General features: G+C 34.9%; 1 protein-coding gene across 3 annotated transcripts in view; it reads right to left on the reverse strand.

Moving 5' to 3' along the window:
• The window catches only part of LOC126821774 (MAM and LDL-receptor class A domain-containing protein 2), a 104,285-nt gene that overhangs the window by 9,916 nt on the left and 72,488 nt on the right, over positions 1-21,881 (reverse strand). For all 3 annotated transcript variants that reach the window (XM_050550279.2, XM_050550286.2, XM_050550292.2), the window contains 15 exons: positions 10,206-10,313; positions 9,862-9,969; positions 8,937-9,047; positions 8,159-8,276; positions 7,326-7,427; positions 6,507-6,722; positions 5,875-6,146; positions 5,419-5,561; positions 4,423-4,579; positions 3,483-3,587; positions 3,056-3,184; positions 2,002-2,328; positions 1,173-1,292; positions 736-879; positions 360-493 (listed from right to left, as the gene is read on the reverse strand). In XM_050550279.2, the coding sequence (XP_050406236.1) occupies positions 360-493; positions 736-879; positions 1,173-1,292; positions 2,002-2,328; positions 3,056-3,184; positions 3,483-3,587; positions 4,423-4,579; positions 5,419-5,561; positions 5,875-6,146; positions 6,507-6,722; positions 7,326-7,427; positions 8,159-8,276; positions 8,937-9,047; positions 9,862-9,969; positions 10,206-10,313 (2,294 nt within the window). The remainder of the gene's footprint in view (positions 1-359; positions 494-735; positions 880-1,172; positions 1,293-2,001; positions 2,329-3,055; positions 3,185-3,482; positions 3,588-4,422; positions 4,580-5,418; positions 5,562-5,874; positions 6,147-6,506; positions 6,723-7,325; positions 7,428-8,158; positions 8,277-8,936; positions 9,048-9,861; positions 9,970-10,205; positions 10,314-21,881) is intronic.

A 21,881-nucleotide genomic window follows, 5' to 3' on the forward strand; every position in this document is an offset into this window, starting at 1 on the left:
TCTAAAAACTATAAATTTTTCAAATAAAAAAATTCATGATCTTTTTGTCATAAGAATCAAATAATAGACATAATTTCAGCTGTTAGTGTCTTTACCTCTAATGTACCTGTTGTGTCAAATTATAATAAAAACTGGACACAATGAGTTTCTCCGCCAAGTTTTTGTTTATTTTGGGATAATATTTGATTTCATTGATATTAGAACACATCCCATGGGAGACAAATACTAGACCAAATGTTTAAAAGTTTAACTCCAGTTTTAATCATAAAGCTAACTTGTGCTTACCTCTAATGTTCACGCCATTCGAATAGTGAAATTGTTTAATCCAGTATTAAATCATAAAGTTAACGTGTTCTTACCTCTAATGTACCAGTTGTATCAGAATAATAATAGAACTGGAAGCAATGTGCTTCTCCACCAAGATATAACGACTGAGTCATAGAAACTTCTTTATCTTTTAATAATGACCTAGTCTCCATCACTAACATATTACCTATAATAAAATAAAAAAATAACCAATGACAAAATAGCATAAATTAGCATATTTTTGAATAAATTAGCACATATTTGCATACATCAAAAAAACAATTTTTTACATAATTATATAACTTTTGCAATTGATTTAGCAAGCTGATTACTGCCACACCCGCTTTTTGATTGTGCATAAATTAGCCTATATTTGCATAAATTAACATTTTTGAATAAATTAACATATGTTTACAGATGAAATGTTACCTGTTTCAGTGTATGAATGGTCTTGGAAAGCCCCTGGTGTTTTAGAGGAATTAACAACTCTCCATTCTACCAGTTCATTATCTGTTGTAACTTGTTGAAGTCCACATAAAACTGGATTATTAAAATCACAATAATAACTAGATCCTGTAAAATATAATACACCGTTAATTAATACAACTGGATCTCGAAAAACTGTAAAATATAATATGTTAATTTAATAATCTACATAAAATTGGATTATTAAAATCACAATAATAATTAGATTTTGAAACATTGTAAAATATAACCTCCTTGTGTATGAATTTAATATTATTCGTAAGTTTCATGGTGCCTTTACATGTGCTAGCCCTGTCCACCCTGAACATTACAGCATGGCTGGAACTTTGAATATTATGTCATGTGTATGTTGTGATTCACATCTTCTAGAGTATACATACCAACACAATTAACTTCATCCTCATCCCGAGCACAATCTGTAACCAGATTACATCTGGATCGCTTATCTATACATTGTTTATCTATTCCGGTACCACACTGCATCTCATCTGATGAACAACCTACAATTTACAACAATATATACTATTATAGCCTAGATCCGCTAAAACAAATTAGATCTGCTACTATTTGATGCGGTCTCTCCGTATATATTTGTCACTAGTTGAGTATTATGATTTGAGTGTTGAAAACCCAGTGGTTGGTTTCCATTGGAGAGAGGTGCAAACACTCAAGGGGTCGCAAAAACTCCAAACTAATGACGCAAAGAATGCTGCACTTATTTTATGTATAGAATCATCAGTGAAATCCCACCATTAAGACCACTTCGGGGACTACTATAAATAATAATGTAGAGGTCTTTATATGGCGTTTGGATACAAGGATACATATTTGATGCGCCTTTTCAAAATACGGCCTTATATGTGAGTGTCGCGTAATAATCAGGTGGTCGTTGAGCGGGATTACACTTTAAATTCGTCATGCTTTATAAAATGAAATGAAATGAAATGGGGTTTAACGTCCTACTGGTCTGCTCCTATACTGGGCTAATGAAGACGGGCATACGACATACAGTGTGCTATGAGGGAAATTTTGCCCGGACAGCGGCACTATCGCCTACTCTTATATCGAATTCCAACTGCCAAGGGATCTTTTACGTGCATTCCAATGTATATATGGGATCACGACTTTTCGTCTCATCTGAAGGACTAGACAGCTGTCCTTGTCAGGCCCTCCGTTCTGCACATGCTTGATAAAAGAGAAGAAACTCACCAGCAGATGCACATGATTGGTTCAGTATCATCACGTCATCAATGGCCACCCTGCTAGCTACATTGGTCAGGAAAACTATCTCGAATTCGCCATCTTTAAGATCGAATTGTCCCATCTGCCATTTATCCGGCATTGTGACGTCTTTCTTCTTGTACACGGGTTCCCATGTATCAGTGCCATTAGGGAAATACTGGTTGAACCAGACTTGAATACCACCAGCGATATCACCTCTCATATGGTAGAAAAACCGAAGACACGTGTTGGCTTGGGCTGTAAATCGAGGCGTGGTCAACAGTAGTCCACGAGCTCTACCCACCATATAAAAACCTAAAATGGACAACGTAAAAATACATGTTTTTATTTTCTTTTATTTCTATTGTCAAATGATCACTTGTCTCTTTATAGTCAAATGATAGCTACATTTGGGTTAATAGAACGCCACGATTATCCATTATCATCTATACTGATATTTGTGACTGTCGTTTTCGTGTCCGTTTGTCTGTTCAGGGTTGGCGGCTACACTAGGGCTGTCCTGAGACTGAAATTTTGTGTATGGGGGTAGCTCGGACCGGGGAGTAACATTGACTACCGCTTCCGGTTTCGGAGCTATACTACTTTCAACCCGTGTAGCACCGGGTCATCCGCTAGTCATTTAGTTTATTCAATAACACTTGATAATTTAGCCTTCCGGTTTCAAAAGGAAATGTCACTTCCTGTAACTGGGAGAATATATAAATGTACGATAATTAATGAGGTGGTTTTTAAGTGACACGGAAGTATCCGAGAAACATAATATTTTTTACATGGCCTAGTAAATCTGTAATGATTATTAAAGGGGAACTAGGTAAGATTAGAGAAAGAGCTGACAGTTAAAAAAATAGAAAACAAACTATGCTGCAAATTTCAGTCAAATTGCTTCCCTCTGAGCGTAAATATTAGCGATTCAATTTTAGGCTAGGTAAGTTAATTAATGTTTATATGACATTTCAGGCCTAAAGAAAGCCCTGCAATAGGCAGATTTAGCTCTTGTATAATGCATATTTAATGTACAAACCTGGATAGGATCCTATTGTATGATCATAAAGGGGATAATGATTAACAAAATCCGTAGCACTCAGACGATCCCAGTTGACGTCATAACCACACAGGAACGGGTCGTCAAACGTACAGTTTACAGTAACATCTAGGATAAAATAGAATTAATAAATATATTTTAAAAACGTCATGGGCGACAACATGAATCTTGATAACAATAACTCAACTGTGGTGTTTCTTTGTCGGGTGAAGTTTGAACCAAATCGACACTATTTTATGGAAATTACAATTTTTAGTTAAAAAATAATTATTGAATATTGGGAAGTTGTGTGGATCTATTAAGTTGTGTTTTTATAAAATCAACATTGTCTTTAATGATAATTCTTAAATTGGATTTGTCTTGTATTGGACATGTTTACGAAAGCAATGCAATATTGTATACTTACGACATGGTTTAATTTCATCCGAATTATCACCACAGTCATTCTCCCGATTACACAACTGATTGACATCATATATACAATGACCATTACCACATGTAAATATACATTCTGAAATAACATCAGTAAATATCACCAATAATAATAATAATACCACTTGTATCATAATTAATATCATTAATTACACTAACAATAATACCATTTGTATCATAATTAATAGTATTAATGACACTAACAATAATACCATTTGTATCATAATTAATAACATTAATGACATTAGCAATAATACTATTAATAACAAAACTATAACTACCATTAATGATAACATACGAAAAGTAAATATCATTAACATCATATTAGTATCATAATTAATACCATTAATGACATTAACAATAATACTATTAATAACAAAACTATAACTACCATTAATGATATTATACGAAAAGGTAAATATCATTAATAATATCATACAAAAGGTAAATATCATTAATAGTATCATACAAAAGGTAAATAAAACCATTAATAATACAATAACTACCACCATTAACATCATCAATCATAAAAAAATCCCGAATCATTAATGATAATACCATTAAAAATCTTTAATAACTACTATCAATATCACAAATCCCAAATACTTAATATCAATGATAATACTCTTGAAAATCCTTAATGATAAGAAATATTCATCAATTACATCCTTAATATGATAGGATTTAAAGGAATTAAACATATTATTATAATGGTTTACAGCATCAGAATCTCTGATATATGATATATAATAAAACCAAGTACGAACAATCCAAACCATTAGACAAAATTCGAAATCCTAAAAAAAAAAATCGGTAAAGGCAAAATAGTGTAATCAGCAAATGGATTGTTCACCAAAAACATCGGTAAAATAGTGCAATTATATTTTAGCTAAAAATGAATATAAACTACTTACGTGTATGATTGTGAATCCACGGTGTGAAAAACTGGGCATCCGAGAATACGACTGGACGTTCGGGTACATTACAACCTTTAGCCACGTAGCTGGAGATACCGACTAAATACCAGTTATAGTCATTAGCCTGACAGACTAATGATCCGCCGCTATCACCCTGTTGATATATATATATATAAAGATAGATTTTAATACTTGAGGTGACAATGTTATAACTATTTACGAAATTCCAGGCTTAATAAATACGAAAGTGCCCGGAAAGCGGCGCTACCATCTTATCTTCTTTCGCTCTACAAGTGTCCGGGATCTTTAAAACATGGCCACCATACGCCCACGCCCACGTGGATGCTGACATGTAAATCCTAATACTAATTTGGAAGTTTTCAGAAAGTCCACTAACACTAATTGAAGTAAAATTGTGTACGAAATTCCCGGCTTAATAAATACGAAAGTGCTCGGACAGCTGCGCTACGATCTGATCTCATTTCGCTTTACAACTGTCTGGGATCTTTAACTAACACATTGTCATCGAGACGTTCGGTAACTTGACAGTTTGCAGACAACCCAGTAACACTAATTGTTGTTAAAATTGGCAGTTTTCACACAATCTAGTAACTTTAAAGGCTCAATACCACTCTTGTTGTAACTGAATAATATGTCCCAATCTTTATTCTGGTCAACAAATTGTACTATTTTACAATATTCCAATTAATTGATGATACAAATTTCATCTTAACACACCTAATTTAAAAAATTGGAAAAATTCAACTAAATGATTTGAAAAGCCTGACGTAAAGCTTTTCAAATGTGACTTGGATTTAAATAGGATTTAATGGATAATTTACACAACAGGTAGGACACTAACACATCTAGTACTTAGAATAAGGCCATTTTTTATTTTCTGGAGCTGTTAAGCCAGCAAGAGTGTTATTGTCCCTTTAATTGTTGTTAAAAATTGGCAGTTTTCAGACCATTGAGTATTGTTAAAGTACTCACACTGCAAGTAGAGATAAGACCTGAGTAGTAGCCAGCACATATAAACGTATCTCCAACAGCACCATTCCATGCTAGCGAACTGTTACACTTCTTCGTGTCCCAGAGAGTCATCTTCGCTTGCTGAAGTCGATTAGAAAACGAAGCTGAAAGAAATTGAAATGTCTTTAGTTATGAAATCAATGGGGTTTAATGTCCTAATTGTCTGCACCATCCGGGCTAATGAAAACGTTATGCAGTGTGCTATGAGGGGAATTTTCCTGTATAGCGGCGGCGTTACAGTCTGCTCTTATTTCGAATTGCAACTGTCAATGGTTTTTTTTGTACGCGCACGCCAATTTGTATGCACATGGCATTGGGGTTTTGTTCGCTCCGAAAAACTACACGCTATTCCCTGTTACCCCCCCCCCTCACTGAACCATCGCGGAAACATCTATCAAAGGTGTTGAATATACTTACTGTTCCAAGCTTTCATGCCCCATCCCACTGCATAGCATTGGTTACTTCTAGTAAATTTTTCAGTAGCATCTGGTAAACATATAGGTCTTACATAATCGGTATATTCCACTGGACGATTCAGCTGTATCAGTGCGATATCGTTCCTTTCGTGAAATATATGATTATGTAAAACTAATCTCTTGATCTTTCTTTTAACCTGCATCGATTCTTTTGCTGCAAGTTTTGTAGCTCCTAACACAATGTCTATAAAACTGAACTCCAATTTATATTGCCTGAAAACAGGAAAAGTCAGTTTATTTCATCAAAAAAAAAAATATCGAAAAAAATAATAATAAACTAAATTATAATTTATACTGCCTGAAAAATGGAAGAAAATTATATGTACGTGAATTTAATAAATCTGAAAATTATAGGAAATAATGATAAATTAACCTCTTTGTCTCTACACCAGAGTCTGTATTTGGCGCTGTATCAAAATTTTTCAAATTTATCAGCTTAGGAACATCAGAACAAAACTATAATTTTGACCTAGCCCTCAGCTGATTCCACTGTTAAACATTACCTCATTTCTGTAAGAATTAGCAACGTAATATTTACATTATATTTACGTAATGTGTTTGTTGGGTACTTACTCTATACAATGTGCTGCCGTAACAACAAAATTGGGACTAATGAGCGAACCACCACAGTAATGTTTTCCTATTCTCTGCATGGATATCTGCCACGGCCACACACCAGGGGACGCATCTTCACCATTTACTATTGTTTGAGTCATAGTTTTGGCCCTCTGACCACAACCCCGAGGTTCACAATTAACGTATACACACATGTCATTAGGGCAGGTACTCCTGTAATTATCATAACATTCATACATTATTAGGGCAGGTACTCTTGTAATTATCATAACATTCATACATTATTATATTACATTACAGTATAATTATTAATCATTATTGTACATTATTTATCCCCAATGGAGCAGAAAATTAGAACGTTAAATCCCATCTCCTTTCATTTCCAGATAGAATTACAATGAAATTAGTGGTGGTAGTGTGTGTGTGTGTGTGTTTGTGTGTGGGTGTGGGTGTGTGGTGGTGGTGTGTGTGTGTGTGGGGGGATTTGTTAACCCGTGTGCGTTGCAACATAAGGTCTGTCAGGGTGACAGGGTTTCGATCCTCATAGCTTTACGTATTTTCCAAAACCTTACTCAGTAATATTCCTACCGACCAACCCCATTTTATTTTTTTCAGAGGCGGGGGTATTTTTATTTTTAGGCCTTGTGCATATTTTGACACTTTATCTCTTTACCTATTTGTTTTTTTGGGGGTGGGAGGGATTGTTTTTATTTTTAGGCCTTATGCATATTTTGACGCTATCTCTTTACCAAAATGTTTGCGTTGCAATATTTCGTTGTATATAAACATTATTTCATATAGATAATTATTGATTACCTTAAGGTAACTTTACCAATAATAGAAGTTGTATCACCATTTGGATCTACGTGAGCATACAAATAATATGGGTAAGCGGTTGAAGACCAATTAACAGCCGCCCTGTAACAAACAAAAATACGTGATAAAATCAACACCAGCTATACACTAATAGATGAGGTTTACCAATCGACAACAGCGTTTTAATATTATGCATAGGGGAGTGGTTTTACGTACGACGCCCCCCCCCCCCGCCGACGGTTTCCGTCCACTAATAAAGAATTATTGAAATAAGATTGAACACTATGTTTATCCCGAAATGACCTAGACTGTGTCTAGTGGACGTGATCACTCTCTCTCTCTCTCCCCCTTTCTCTACATCGTCTAAGCTACTCAAACTGGATAAAATTTCTTGGTACATCGTACCAGGGGAGACACAGGCTCGCTAGCCTGTAGGTAGCGGGTTCGCTCCAGTATTGGTCGAGACCATTTATCGGGATTTTCCAGCATGGTTTTCCCTGTCAGTGGTGCAGGACGGAGGGCCTGACAAGGAAGGCTGACTAGTCGTTTGGATGGGTCAAAAAGCCGAGGTCCTGTGTACACATTGGCGCGCACGTAAAAGATCACTAAGTGGCATTTGGAATTCGATATAAGAATAGGCCATTGCGCCGCTGTCCGGGCAAAATGTAGGCGACCCTACTCCTTGTCACGTACAACCGGGGAATCGAAACTACCGGAGTTGTCAAATGATAATGGCAGATTACTTTAATTATAATAAATCTAGTTTTATTGTTATACAAATGTTTTCAGTGCAACAGGGAAGAGTTTTTGTAAACAAAATGGGCGGTACTTACAGGTTTCCAAATTTTCTACAAGTAAGATCGGCCAATTCATCTGTAAAGTTAGTGGCACATACTGGTAACCAATCGTCAAATTTCAGTAGGAATGGATATGATTCGGAAACTTCGATAACTATAAGTATAATAAAAATATTCTGTAACTATACGTATTATAAAAATATTCCTCTGTAACTATACAAATATTCCTCTGTAACAATACAAATATTCCTCTATAACCGGGAAGTAACATAGATCTGGTAACAATGGCCCTCCACTTCCGGTTTCGGGGTTATGCAACTTGCTACGCCGGGTCAACCACAAGTTGTGAATATTATAGATACTACGGGGAGAAGATTCGCATTCACGTATACTTATATATATTTGCAAATAAACTATATTATTTATGCCTGCAACTCATTATATTACTTACAGCATTGTCTTTCGTCTGATAGGTTGATTCAAAAAATTCAAATATACCCCCAACACCCTTCACAACAAACCTCCAAAACAACACCCTAATAGGTTCTGACTTCCCAGTTGCTTTTGGTGTTCTTAGTGTCTAACGTCCGCTCCACCGAAGGTTATATCGCAGACAAGTTGTCTTATTTTTCATTTTTATTACCTTAGCGCGCAGGGGCCTTTCCTGTGGGAGGAAACCGTGATACAGGTATCGAAACTACAACCGCAAACCAGAGGTTACCGCGAAGTCGAAGCGCGACAATCTAGACCACTAGGCCATCCCAGCCGCCTGACTCCCCAGTCTGTGGCCCACTATCTTTAAAGTATTACTTACTACACTGTCTTTCATCGGATTGGTCGGCACATTGTGGTGTTCCGTCACATCTGTGACTAGCCAAAATACATTCCCCGCTTAAACATCGAAACTGTCCATCAACACACGACGCTAAAATATAAAAAAAATACTAATAATTAAACCGATTAAATGGCACGGATGATATAATCCATTTAATATCCTAACCACCCGCCCCCTTGTCAGTGATGCAGGACGGAGGGCCTGACAAGGGCAGCTGTCTAGTCGTTCGGATGGGACGAAAAACCGAGGTCCCGTGTACACATTGGCGTGCACGTAAAAGATCCCTTGACAGTTGGAATTTAATATAAGAGTAGGCCGTAGTGCCGCTGTCCGGGAAAAATTGTCCTCATAACACACTTTATGGCGTATGCCCGTCTTCATTAGCCCAGTTCGGAGCAGAACAGTAGGACGGTTAACCCCATTTCATTTCATTTCATTTCTAACTATCCGATGGTACAGAGTTAAACAGGTATTATGTAAGAGCTAAATCTGTCTATTGCAGGTCTTTCTTTAGGCCTTATATATTATATAAACTATTAATTAGACATTTATTAACATAACAAGATCATAATCAACCCTCGATGCCATGAGATATCTCCGATGTTAAGTAGATTAGAACAAACCATTACGGTGGTTACAATAAATGCACACATTTTGTCAAACTTTCAAAGGCTAATAGAGTAATTGAGCCATTTGAATGAAATTTTCAATATATTCATTTTCCATTATCTATTTTTGAACTATTTTTGCAACACAAAAGTCATTCCCGAATAGCCCCAACATTTCCGTGCAAATTTGGATGGGGGTCGTCTAATCTATGGTAATTCGAAACTCGGACATCACAGGAGCATATCTATTATATCTTACAATTGAATTATCAATATTTTTAACAAGCGGTACTTACGACAATTTGCTTCATCTTCATTTTGTGAACAATCTCTTTGGTTATCACAAACCCATTCCGGTACGATACATTTACCGTCGTTACAGGCAAACTGACCCAGGGGACAAGCTGCAATAAAATAACACAATTCATTTATAAATTTGGCCTTAAATATAACTAATCGTGAAAGAGGCAGAATTAAAATATTGAAATAAAATTGTGGTTAAAATCCCAATTATCTGCACAAACCGGGTTAAAGAAAATGGACACGAAGGAAATTTCTCCCTGAATAAAAACGTAAATTTTGACTAAGAAATTAAGGATATCTTTCAGAAATACTAGAAGATTAAAGGGAGATAACTCACTGCAGTTCATTTCATCACTGATATCTGGACAGTCTCCTATTTTATCACACTGTTGATAGTTTTTAATGCACATTCCCATATCACACTTGAATTGATATTCATTGCACACTGAAAAAAAAATCAATACGTATTGTTACTTGTAGAATGGCTGGAGAAGCAGTAATGTCAAATCGCGGCTGTGAAGTCTTCTGTTTGAATTTTGTTATTGTTTGTTTATACTCATTTCTGCATATGTGATAATTACATAAGTTGAAATATATAATAATTCAGATGTGTGATAATTATATAGATTAAAATATGTGATAATTACATGAGTTCAAATATGTGATACATGTGATTATAGAAGTTCACATATGTGATATTATATAAGTTCAAATATGTGATAATTACATAAGTTCACATATGTGATACATATAATTATATAAGTTCACATATGTGATAATGATTTAGGTTCAAATAAGTGATAAAGATATAAGTTCAAATATGTGATATATGTGATTATATAAGTTCAAATATACATGTAATTATATATTATGTTTATACATGTGATAATTATATAAGTTAAAAAATATGTAATATGTAATAACAACATAAGTTTTAATATGCGATAATTAAATATGTTCAAATATGTGATAATTACATAAGTTCAATTATTTGATAATTACATAAGTTCAAATATGTGATAATTACATAAGTTAAGATGTGTGATTATTAAATATACGATAATTAAATAAGTTCAAATGTGTGATAATTACATAAGTTAAGATGTATGGTCATTAAATATAATTATGTTGGACCAGATGTGATATACTATTTTACCTAAAGATGATATAACGTGTCTAGATACACTCCCAAGTATCAAGAAGTTGACGGTAAAGACATGAACCAGCACAGTAACAGCCACAGTTAATGGTTATAACATTTAAAATTTCTAACAATCAATTTACCAAATAACACAAAAATATATAAATATTTGTTATTATCAATCCATTGTCTGAATAGCGTTACAATTTCACGGATAACTGTTTGTTACTTCGTAAATAACATGTATAAATTGAACACTACACGGAGACATATTTCTATGTGGTTAATCGTTAGGCACACTTGAGAAATGGAAACTATTTTTATAAACCGCTATAGGTGTTGCGGTTTGATTAAGTACCGTATTTGGCTTGATTCTTTGTGCACCTTTTAAAGATGCACAATAAGACACCCCGCGTTTCAAATGAAATGGGGTTTAACGTCCTACTGGTCTGCTTCGACTGGGCTACTGAAGACGGGCATACACCATACAGTGTGTAATGAGGGGAATTTTGCCCGGGCAGCGGCACTATGGCCTACTCTTATACCGAATTCCATCCGAACGACTAGACAGCTGTTCTTGACAGGACCTCCGTCCTGCCCCGCGTTTTAACTATTCCATAGTTTCTTATTAGTATAAAGTACTCAACGTATTTTTCTCTTTTTTATTACTATTACTATGTCTGCTTAGGGATATTGAGTACTTTGTAATATATTACGTATGCCTACTATTATACTTGCAAACAATTCCTAAGCAAAGGTCGCGTTTTAGTTTTAAACACTATTTATTATTCAATGGGTCAATGATATATACGTTTACTATATATGGATACAATAACAAGCATTGCTCCTAATATAAAGTCGTTTCCATGGTTTCACGACTGGATAATATAGTCAATCCACATATTTTACATGGCGTTTTTTTAGTGACTAAAGAAAATAGAGTACCGAGCCAACCCGGGTACCAAGCGAAACCGCCACACCTGTACACATCATTAGCATATAATAAACATGTCTACGACGTGTCATAACATAATACTGGCTATAGCATGGGAAACAACCTAATACTACATACAAAATTACAACCTTTTTATTTCCATACAATAGACATAGTAGGTAACCCTCGCTCATTATTTAGCAATCAAAATTCCTCTTCGACAATACACAACCCGTACAAGTGTTTGACGCAGGTAGAGAAGGTATGCGGCGAGTATTCAATACTTTCATTTTCCAGGCGCGGATATGGGAAGGGGGTGGGGTGGGTGGTGCCGAGCGTAGAGAGACAATTGTATTTTTGAAAGTTTCGTTTATAACTGTTATGTTTGTGACAGGTAGAGAAAGTATGCGAGTATTCAGTACTTTCATTTTCCAGGCACGGGTACAGGAAGGGGGTGGGGTGAGTGTTGCCGAGCGCAGAGAGACATTTGTATTTTTGAAGGTTCGTTTGTAACTTTTGTTTTAGCCAGGAGTGAAGTTATGTGGATATTCAATACTTGCATGTGAAGTGAAGGGAAGGGAGTGGGGGCAATATAGTATGTGCCAAGAGCAGAGAGACAATTGCACTTATTAAGGTTCCTTTGTAATTTCTATGTTTGTGGCAGGTAGAAACGGTATGCAAGTATTCAATACATAAGGGGAGAAGGGAGGGGGACGGGGAGTGAGAGGGGCAATATAGTATTTTTTAAAGGCCCAAAGGCATTTATAACGGTAAAGGGAAAAGCTGGAAGAACGTAAAAACTTTTAATTTTGTAAATTACGTTTTACGTTTTATTGGAGACATAACTTTTATTCAATATCAACCTCTTCATTCAGAAATATTATCATTATTTTCAACACAGAGACATGCACCTTTCATCTTTAACAACATAAAACGATACACAAAACAAGCTGACGAGCGGAGCAAGGCGCGCATAAAAATCAATAGACGTTAACACACAATTTAAATCATTATTTCATAAATCTATAAAAAAAATGTTGGCTGGTGGTTTCGTACCCTTGCACACCCAGCATCCGCGCGTGTGTTTCTAAGGTGGAAACTCTTATTTATAGTGCACCAAGTCTTGCAAAATCATGATTACGCATGATTTATTATATGTATAGATAAATAGTTAATAAATAAAAAGATACGTCTATATGAGATACATCCGCATACCCCAAATTTGAATAAACACGGTCGTGGGACTTTTTTCTAAAATAGTCATTTTGCATTCAGACGTATACGATTGTCATATTATTAGGGAGGGTTCAGTTAAAACATCTTATCACCTTTGATCTTCAAGCATTTTTTAAGGATTATTATTTCCGTTCAATGAATCATCCTCGTGTGAAAAGAAAACAATAAATATTTTTATGCGAAATATTTTTGGACATCGGAAATGAAACCCACTCAAAAATTAACTTATTCCATCCCAAAATGTGCACTCGACACAAACTAGGTCATTTCGGGACTAACATATGGTTCAACCTTATTTCAATAATTCGCTTGCGCGTATATAGGGGTCTTTAGCAGTGGAAGGAAACTGGGGGACCAGAAGAAAACCCACGAGGTTGGAGATAATTAATAAGAACAAAAACATTTGATGTAGTAAAGGATAAATACAAAAAAACAAAAAACAAAACAAAAAAACCCCATGACATCACTTCAGAAGCAACTGTATTTTGCACTATAAATGTCCTTTAAGAGATGAAAATAAATTAATAATACTATTTCTGGTTAACAATATATTAACCTTCATGTATCATACAGCCATAAAAACTGTATGAAGCTAAACCTGGGGTGAAAACCTTAATGTTTTTTTTTTATGTAATGTAACCCCGAGGTGAAGCCTGTGAGTTTAAAGGTGACCACCTATTAATTCTCACGGCTCAGGAGTTTATTGTTTGTATGACAAGTTAGTTGTTGATTTATTTATTTATTAACGTTTATTTGTTCGTAGGTCGTCACAACACGAGTAGAGGAAAAATGGATAATTTTGACTATCAAAATATATTTTTGTTTGACATTGGGAGTGAAGTAATCTATATTGAATTATATGAGAGAGGTCATATAGGCTATGCCTGTTTCTCAATCCCTTTCAATTTCTGAATAAAAAAATATATGTTTTTCATGTTTTCAACTATTACAGTCAAATCCTGCATAAATTGCCTCTAATAATGGCTACACGTCATACATAATGTTTACTTATTTGTAGGCATTTGTAGGGTAAAAAAGAGGAATTAATTTTGTTTCTTACAATTTGCTTTTACTTGACTGTGAAATTGAAGTAATCTTTATCACATTATATATTTTTAATGTTTTCTGCTGTGACAGTCAAATCCTACATAATGGCTACACGTTATAAATAATGTTTACTTGATTAAAGGGAAAAAAGGGATGATATTTCTCCTTAAAATGTGTTTTTTTTTGCTTGACTGCGAGATTAAAATAATCGGTATCAAATTCTATATTCTGAGAGTTTTAGTCTATATTAAGCTTGGAGGTAGTCACAGCACTTTAAAAGTTTTTTTTCTTAAAAATATAACTTTTCCTTGGCTGTATATTCAGCAAGATTTGGTCTATATTAAGCTTGGAAGTAGTGACAACATTTTAGAAGTTTTCTTCTTAAAATATATAACTTTTCTTTGGCTGTATATTCAGCAAGATTTGGTCTATATTAAGCTTGGAGGTACTCAAAACGCTTTAAAAGTATTCTTTTTTTTTAAATATATACCTTTTCCTTGACTGTATATTCAACAAGATTTGGTCTATATTAAGCTTGGAGGTAATGACGACACTTTAGAAGTTTTCGTCTTAAAATATACCTTTTCCTTGGCTGTGATCGTGGCGGAATGGTTAACGCGTGTGCGTTGGATCATAAGGTCTGACATTGAGTCAAGTGACGTGGTTTCGATTCCCTGCTTGTACGTGACAAGGAGTAGGTTCGCCTCTCGTGGGTTTTTATCTGGGTCCTACACGCCACTACACAGATTCATCTGTGACATAGGTGTATGGACTGGTAGACAATGAGGTAATTAATGCATTTACGGACTGTTTTTACAGCTTCTCAAGCAGTTTTATGAAACAAACTTTGTGATATAAATGCCCTGAGCGGTGAACTGAAACTTATTCACGGGTGACCATGTACATGTATAACAAATTTAAAAATTACGTACTAATAAACCAAACAATTATAGCAGTCTCCCAATAAAGCGATACTAATTGCCGAACTGTTGGATCTAAACGATATTAACTACATAATTATTATATCAGTCTACCAACAAATTCAAAATTAAGTACTAATAAACCAAACAATTATAGCAGTCTCCCAACAAAGCGATACTAATTGCCGAACTGTGGGATCTAAACGATATTAACTACCGATATGTATAACACATTTATAATTGAGTACTTATAAACTTAATTATTACAACAGTATACCAATAAAGTGCTACCGAACTGTGGGATCTAAAATGATACCAACTGCCGAACTGTGGGATCTAAGACGATGTTAACTGCGGGATTTAAACGTCATTTTAAATAAACCAGCCGCCCTTCGTCTATTTATCATAATTCAAAGTATTTTGATTCAGTCGTGCATGTCAGTGATCACCCAAACATATCTTTTGTCCATGTAAAATATCACCAATAATAGTCAGACATACTGCCAGTTTGGACCTGAATAAACAAACTGAATAGATGTATTCAAGTCAAATAAACAATTTAACAAATATACTAAATGTACTCAGAAATTTGTTATTGGTGTACTTTATGGGTTTTTGAATATAGTCCAAGGTTTCCTGATGAACTTTGCACCCAAGTGCTAATGAAGACGGCCATATTCCATATAGTGTGCTATGAAGGAAATTTTGCCCGGGCAGCGGCACTATGGCCTAATTTTATATCAAATTCCAACTGTCAAGCGATCTTTTTCGTGTACGCCAATGTGTACACGGGACATCGATTTTTTGTCCCATCCGAACGACTAGACAGCTGTCCTCGTCAGGCCCTCTGTCCTGCACCATTGACAAGGGGAAACCAGGCCGGAAAATCCCGATGAACTGTCTCGAACACGGGACCTCCAGGTTAGCGAGCCAGTGTCCTACTCGAAAACTAGCGAATCTGTCTTGTACTTTTATACCATACACGAACGACGTATGGTTAATGTGACATCAACTATATACAGAAATTCCTCTTTTTGTTCAATTATTCACCACAGTAAACCATCATATATACTTGACATTTTTGTGAATAGTAACCTGCATGTGTCTATTGTGAACAACCCATAATAGATAATCTAAATAATAATATATGTAAATCCCTTCTATTTAGTGAGGAATTTCAGACATTCTGAGAAAGGCCAGTGGAATGTACCTTTAATTTATCACCCGTGTAATTGAAAGCGTGTAGTTGCCGCATTTGCAATATTCAAACTTAATCAGGCTCAAAATTCTTATATGCTATGCATGTGTTATTAAAGTGAAGCACGTTAATGTCTGGGCCGTAATACTTATTTCAGTAAGTGTCGAAATAAGCATTTTTTTATTATAAATCCAAAGGGTTTCATATGAAGTGAGAATTCATCGGGCGAGCAGGATAAATAGTCGAAATCAATTACTATAATTAGCCATATTAGATTTATGGACAATATTAAAAACCAATCGCTTCTGATCTAAGTGATGGCCTATCTGGGTAGACAACCTGCATCTCAATCAATCAAGAACTTTTACAATATAAATTTATATTTATGGGCATTAAGTAAAACAATTTTCGGGCATTACTTAAAAACAATTTTCGGGCTTTAATTAAAACAACTTTCGGGCATTAATCAAAACAATTTTTCAGATTAAAATAAGTTATTTCTAATAATAGCAACACCCAGCAAGTGAGTTTGCCTTTTCTCCTTATACCAATTTCAATTATTTTATTCAATAAATTAAACATCTGATAACTGAGGAGTATAGACTTGATAGGGTAAATTAGAGTTAGTGATTTTTGCCAACTTTTTTAAATTTCAATAAATTCAATGGGTTAATAACCTTTACGATGGCAGATGGCATATTTTTGATAAAATGTTCTTTAATAAACTCGTTTAGAGCGACGCATAAACCACATTAAATCAGATAACATTAAAGCTGACTATGGTTTTAAATAGAGACAGTTTTATAATCTTTTAAAATAGAAAATGGTTGATGTAATTGATCAAGTATCTGCCTTTCTTAATAATGGATGAGTTAAAAACATTATAATCAAATGTCTTTTTACAAAAAATTAAATGTTTAAAAAAAACATCTGAGATATTTATGGCTGATCAAACATCTGGCTTTCTTTATAATGACTGATTTTAAAAAAATAATAACAATGAAAAGTCTTTTTACGACAAATTAAATGTTTAAAATAACGTGAGATATTTATCAATTATAATAGAAAATGGCTGAATTTCTTTATAATGAATGATTTTAACAAAAAAACCAATGAAAAGTCTGTTTACGACAAATTAAATGTGCAAAATAAGATGTGAGATATTTATCAAATATATTTTCAGTGCACATATACATTTGTGGGTATAATTAAAATTGGTTATTACAGAGATTCTGAAGATTAAGTATCCCATAAATATATAATCATAAAAGTCATCTCAAACAATTTGTAAAAATTTGAAGCAATTTGTACATAGATGTCATTTGAGGTGTTACAACATTCCCAAACAAGAAAAGAACTGCATCTGATAAAGTAAATTGTTCCCTTTTCAACAATTATCAAAGATGAAATATTCAGCGTTTAACATTGATATGGATCAACTTGTAAAACCGGCTAAAATGCTGAGTAGGAAACTAGTTTTATTTTCGGTGCTATATCGGACACAGGTAGTTTTTCATTCGCATTTAAGAAGCATTTTTATAATTAAATTCTTATAGAACAATTCCAGCCTCAATATAGAAACAGCAGATGATTGAATCCGCCTAATTACGTATTCAATGTGATTTATTGAATGCAATGGATAGAAATATACACGAGCACAAATTCGACTTGCTCCAAATATCAAATTTATTTAATAGGCAACTACAAACTTTTGTATAAACAGATCGGAGCTTATAAATAGTTCGAAACAAACGAGAAGATGAATACACTGTATCAAACACGCTGTTTCAAAGTTCTGTGTGCCACAGGGTTCCATCTTGGGACCTTTACGTTTTACTACATACATTCGTGAACACGATGTTGACTATAAATCTTCTTCTAAAACTAGTACCTAATAAGTTTTGAAAACGTAGACCAGCGCAATTTCCAGACATATATCGTATTTTCTTTAAATGACACCTAGAAGCACGGTTAACTATTCATAACAAAACACAACACAAGGTTAATATGGATATATAACTACTTCTCTATATTTTCTAATAACAACGTTTCGTAACACATTTTGAAACGTCGTTATTAAATAAAAGAGAAGTAGTTATATCCATATATACCTTGTGTTGTGTTTTGTTATAAATATATCGTATTACCAAGTTTAAAAACTTTAGGTCTCATGAGTTTTTGAATATTTGGTTTTAGTCTGATTTGTTCCCAAGATTTGATTTCAATATAAATGGGGGAATATTGGGACCTATTTTCCGAAATTATTTATGGATTACAGTCAATGGTCTTAAATGATATTAATGTGTTCGAGAAGTACGCGTTGATCTCTGTTATAAGCACTCCTTATAATGCTGTCAACAAAGCTACACCTGAAATTTTGAAACATTTTGACTGATGTCGTATTTTGTTGCTTTACCAGATGACAGTTGTACTAATGATCGTTTATAATTTATTCATAAAACCTTTTTTATTCTCTTCAACAACCTGACATTTTTATGATTGATTCGTCGTCTGTGATGTCGAAATTTGTTGCTTTACACGATGACATTTACGCTAACGATAATTTGATTTATTCATAAATATTTTTTTCCCTTCAACAAACTGACATTTTTATGAAAGATTCGTCGCCTAGTGTAATACTTACACGACAAAAACATCAACATTGCATTTAAATTTCTTGTTGGTTGCTGTAAAATTTTGGCTTAACTTGTTTTCTAAATCGTCAGATTTGATCAAACATAGGCTACGTCATAGTAGAGGCGGTCATTTTGGTGTAAATATGGGATCATTCGGTACATTTACACCAAAAATATTATTGTATTTTTATAAAATGAAAATGAAACCACGATTTTGAGAAAAAAATGTACTTAAATTTGAAAAAGTAGCTTTGCAAAGCGACACATCATGTGTTTTCAAATAGTGACATATGAAACATCGTCAGAGGAAAAATAAAATATGCCACGGAATGTCTTGCATGTTCGAGACAACGATGCATAAAGTGCGTCTTGCCTTATATAGTTGGTTTCCTTTCTGAATCAGTTTAGAATTTTCTCGTTTTAGCCCTGAACTGATTTTCGTACATTAAAACAACAAAAGTTTTATAAAGGGCTATATTTTAGTTAACATAAGGCGAACAATTTTGAGTAAATTCTTAACCTAAATCTGAGAATGCTTTGTGAACTCTGGGCCAGGACATACTAGTCGCCCAACTAGAACTATAACCTTTAAAACCAGATTTGAATGGAATCATGGCCCCGAGTTCACAAAGCATTCTCAGATTTAAGTTAAGAATTTACTCAAAATTATTCGCCCTATTTTAACTCAAATAAAGCCCTTTATAAAATTGTTGTTGTTTTAATGCATTAAACACATCAACGAGAAACTATGTGCAAAGGTTTGTGTTTCTGGATCAAAGATATTTCTTATAAACAGTGATTGAAAGTGGAGTAAATTCTGAACTAAGTCTGAGAATGTTTTGTAAACGCGGGGCCAGGAGATTCTAGTGAATAGTCCAGTACCCTGATCGAGCGACCTGCAGGACCCCACCCCATTTAAAATATAAATGTCCCTATAAATGACAGTTATTTTTGTTTAATTTGAAACCATTTTATATATATAAATATGTGTCTAGTCTAAGATGATTTATGACAATGTTATCTTGTAAGGTAATACAAGGTATTCATTTAACTAAATATGACAAGAATAAAGGTGACGAGGGTATCTGAATGCAACGTTTAAGACCAGATGACACTAAACGCTTTTATTTGTCGCGGCATCAGACTTTTGTGCAGAATTGTTATCTATTTTCATCAAACAGTATATATATCCGACACAAAGTGGAGAGCCACGGTGGCGATGTGAGTATGGCAGTGGAGCTCACAAACCAGTAGGTCCCTGGTTCGATCCCGGTGTTGTCCGAGACAGTTCCCCGGGGGTTTCCATCCTACTTTCTCTTGTCAGTGGTGCTTAATGAACATCGCCTAGACTTTCGGGTGGCACATTTGCGTGCACATACAGGCGCCCATGACAGAATTCTGGGCACAATATCTACCTTAGCACATAACATGGTGTATTCCCGCCATCATGAACCCGGCCGATGCAGAAAAACAAGCCGTTAGTGAAACCTTATCTCATTCCCGATAAAAAGTCGCACAGTGTTAACTGACCTTTAATTATTGTCGGCTATTGTAGTTTTATATAACAAGCTTAAAACATCCAATAACCGACTGTTGATCGCCACACGAGACAGGACTATAGATGACAGTAGATCACGTTTCATTTTAATGATGGTAAAATAGGATTAACATCTTCCCCGAAGAACGTATCATATATCAATGTAATCACCTCTAGTAGTAATAGTATACAGTCTAACTACTACTATACTTTCTAAACATAAACAGTGTGCTTAATTTACTTAATTTATCCCATCGAGAAAGAGAGAGAGAGAGAGAGAGAGAGAGTGAGAGAGTGAGAGTATTCCCCAATATACGAATTTATATAACGCGGCCATTGTGGACTTAACGTCCACTCGACACAATAAGCTCATTTCGGAGAGTGAGAGATCATTTCGGGGTTAGTATTCTCCTAAGTACTAATTTATATATTTATATAAAGCAGCCATTGTGGACTCCAGAAATCCTCGAACCTCCCCAACCGGCCGACGATTAGCATCTCCCATATTTTATGACTGTCAATCTTTCACACATAAAACACGACTTTGAAGTCATCTGAAATCTGTCGCCATTACGACAACCAACGATATCTTGATATATCAATATCTATATTTATCCCTAGTCTGAAGATGATCAAAGTCGTATCAGAACAATCTCACCTTCCCTCGTTATTTTAACATTTTGTTCGGAAAACGCCCCAAATTCCGATCCCTATCATTCCTCAGATCTCTGGACAATGGTGGGTAATGAACTCTAAAATGATATACATGCGATCTCAGAGAAATTGTGATGCGTGCGGTCGGTTTTCAATAAGTAGTTTATGAAAATATTTTACAGCCCCGAGGCTATTATAAGAGTAGTATCATATCGTACATATATTTGTTAACATAGACTAAGGTGAACCGCGGCATGTCTTTGTCATAATAGTAACATCGACCCCCTTTAATATAATCATCAAGTCGGTGGACTTGTTGACTAGTGAGTGAAATGAGATGAAATGGTGTTTAACGTCCTACTCTCCGAACTGGGGTAATGAAGACGGGCATACGCCATAAAGTGTGCTATGAGGGAATTTTTGCCCGGACAGCGGCACTACGGACTACTCTTATATTGAATTCCAACTGTCAAGGGATCTTTTACGTGCACGCCAATGTGTACACGGGTCCTCGGTTTTTCGTACCATCCGAACGACTAGACAGCTGTCCTTGTCAGGCCCTCCTTCCTGCATCACTGACAAGTGGGAACCACGCCGGAAAATCTCGATACGCTTCCCCGGCCTATGCAGGGATCGAACACCCGACCTCCAGGCTAGTGAGCCAGCGTCTTACCCACCGTGGCCCCCTTGACTAGTGAGTGTACAGGTTT

The sequence above is a fragment of the Patella vulgata genome, chromosome 1, assembly GCF_932274485.2.
Source record: "Patella vulgata chromosome 1, xgPatVulg1.2, whole genome shotgun sequence".
Lineage (NCBI taxonomy): Eukaryota > Metazoa > Mollusca > Gastropoda > Patellidae > Patella > Patella vulgata.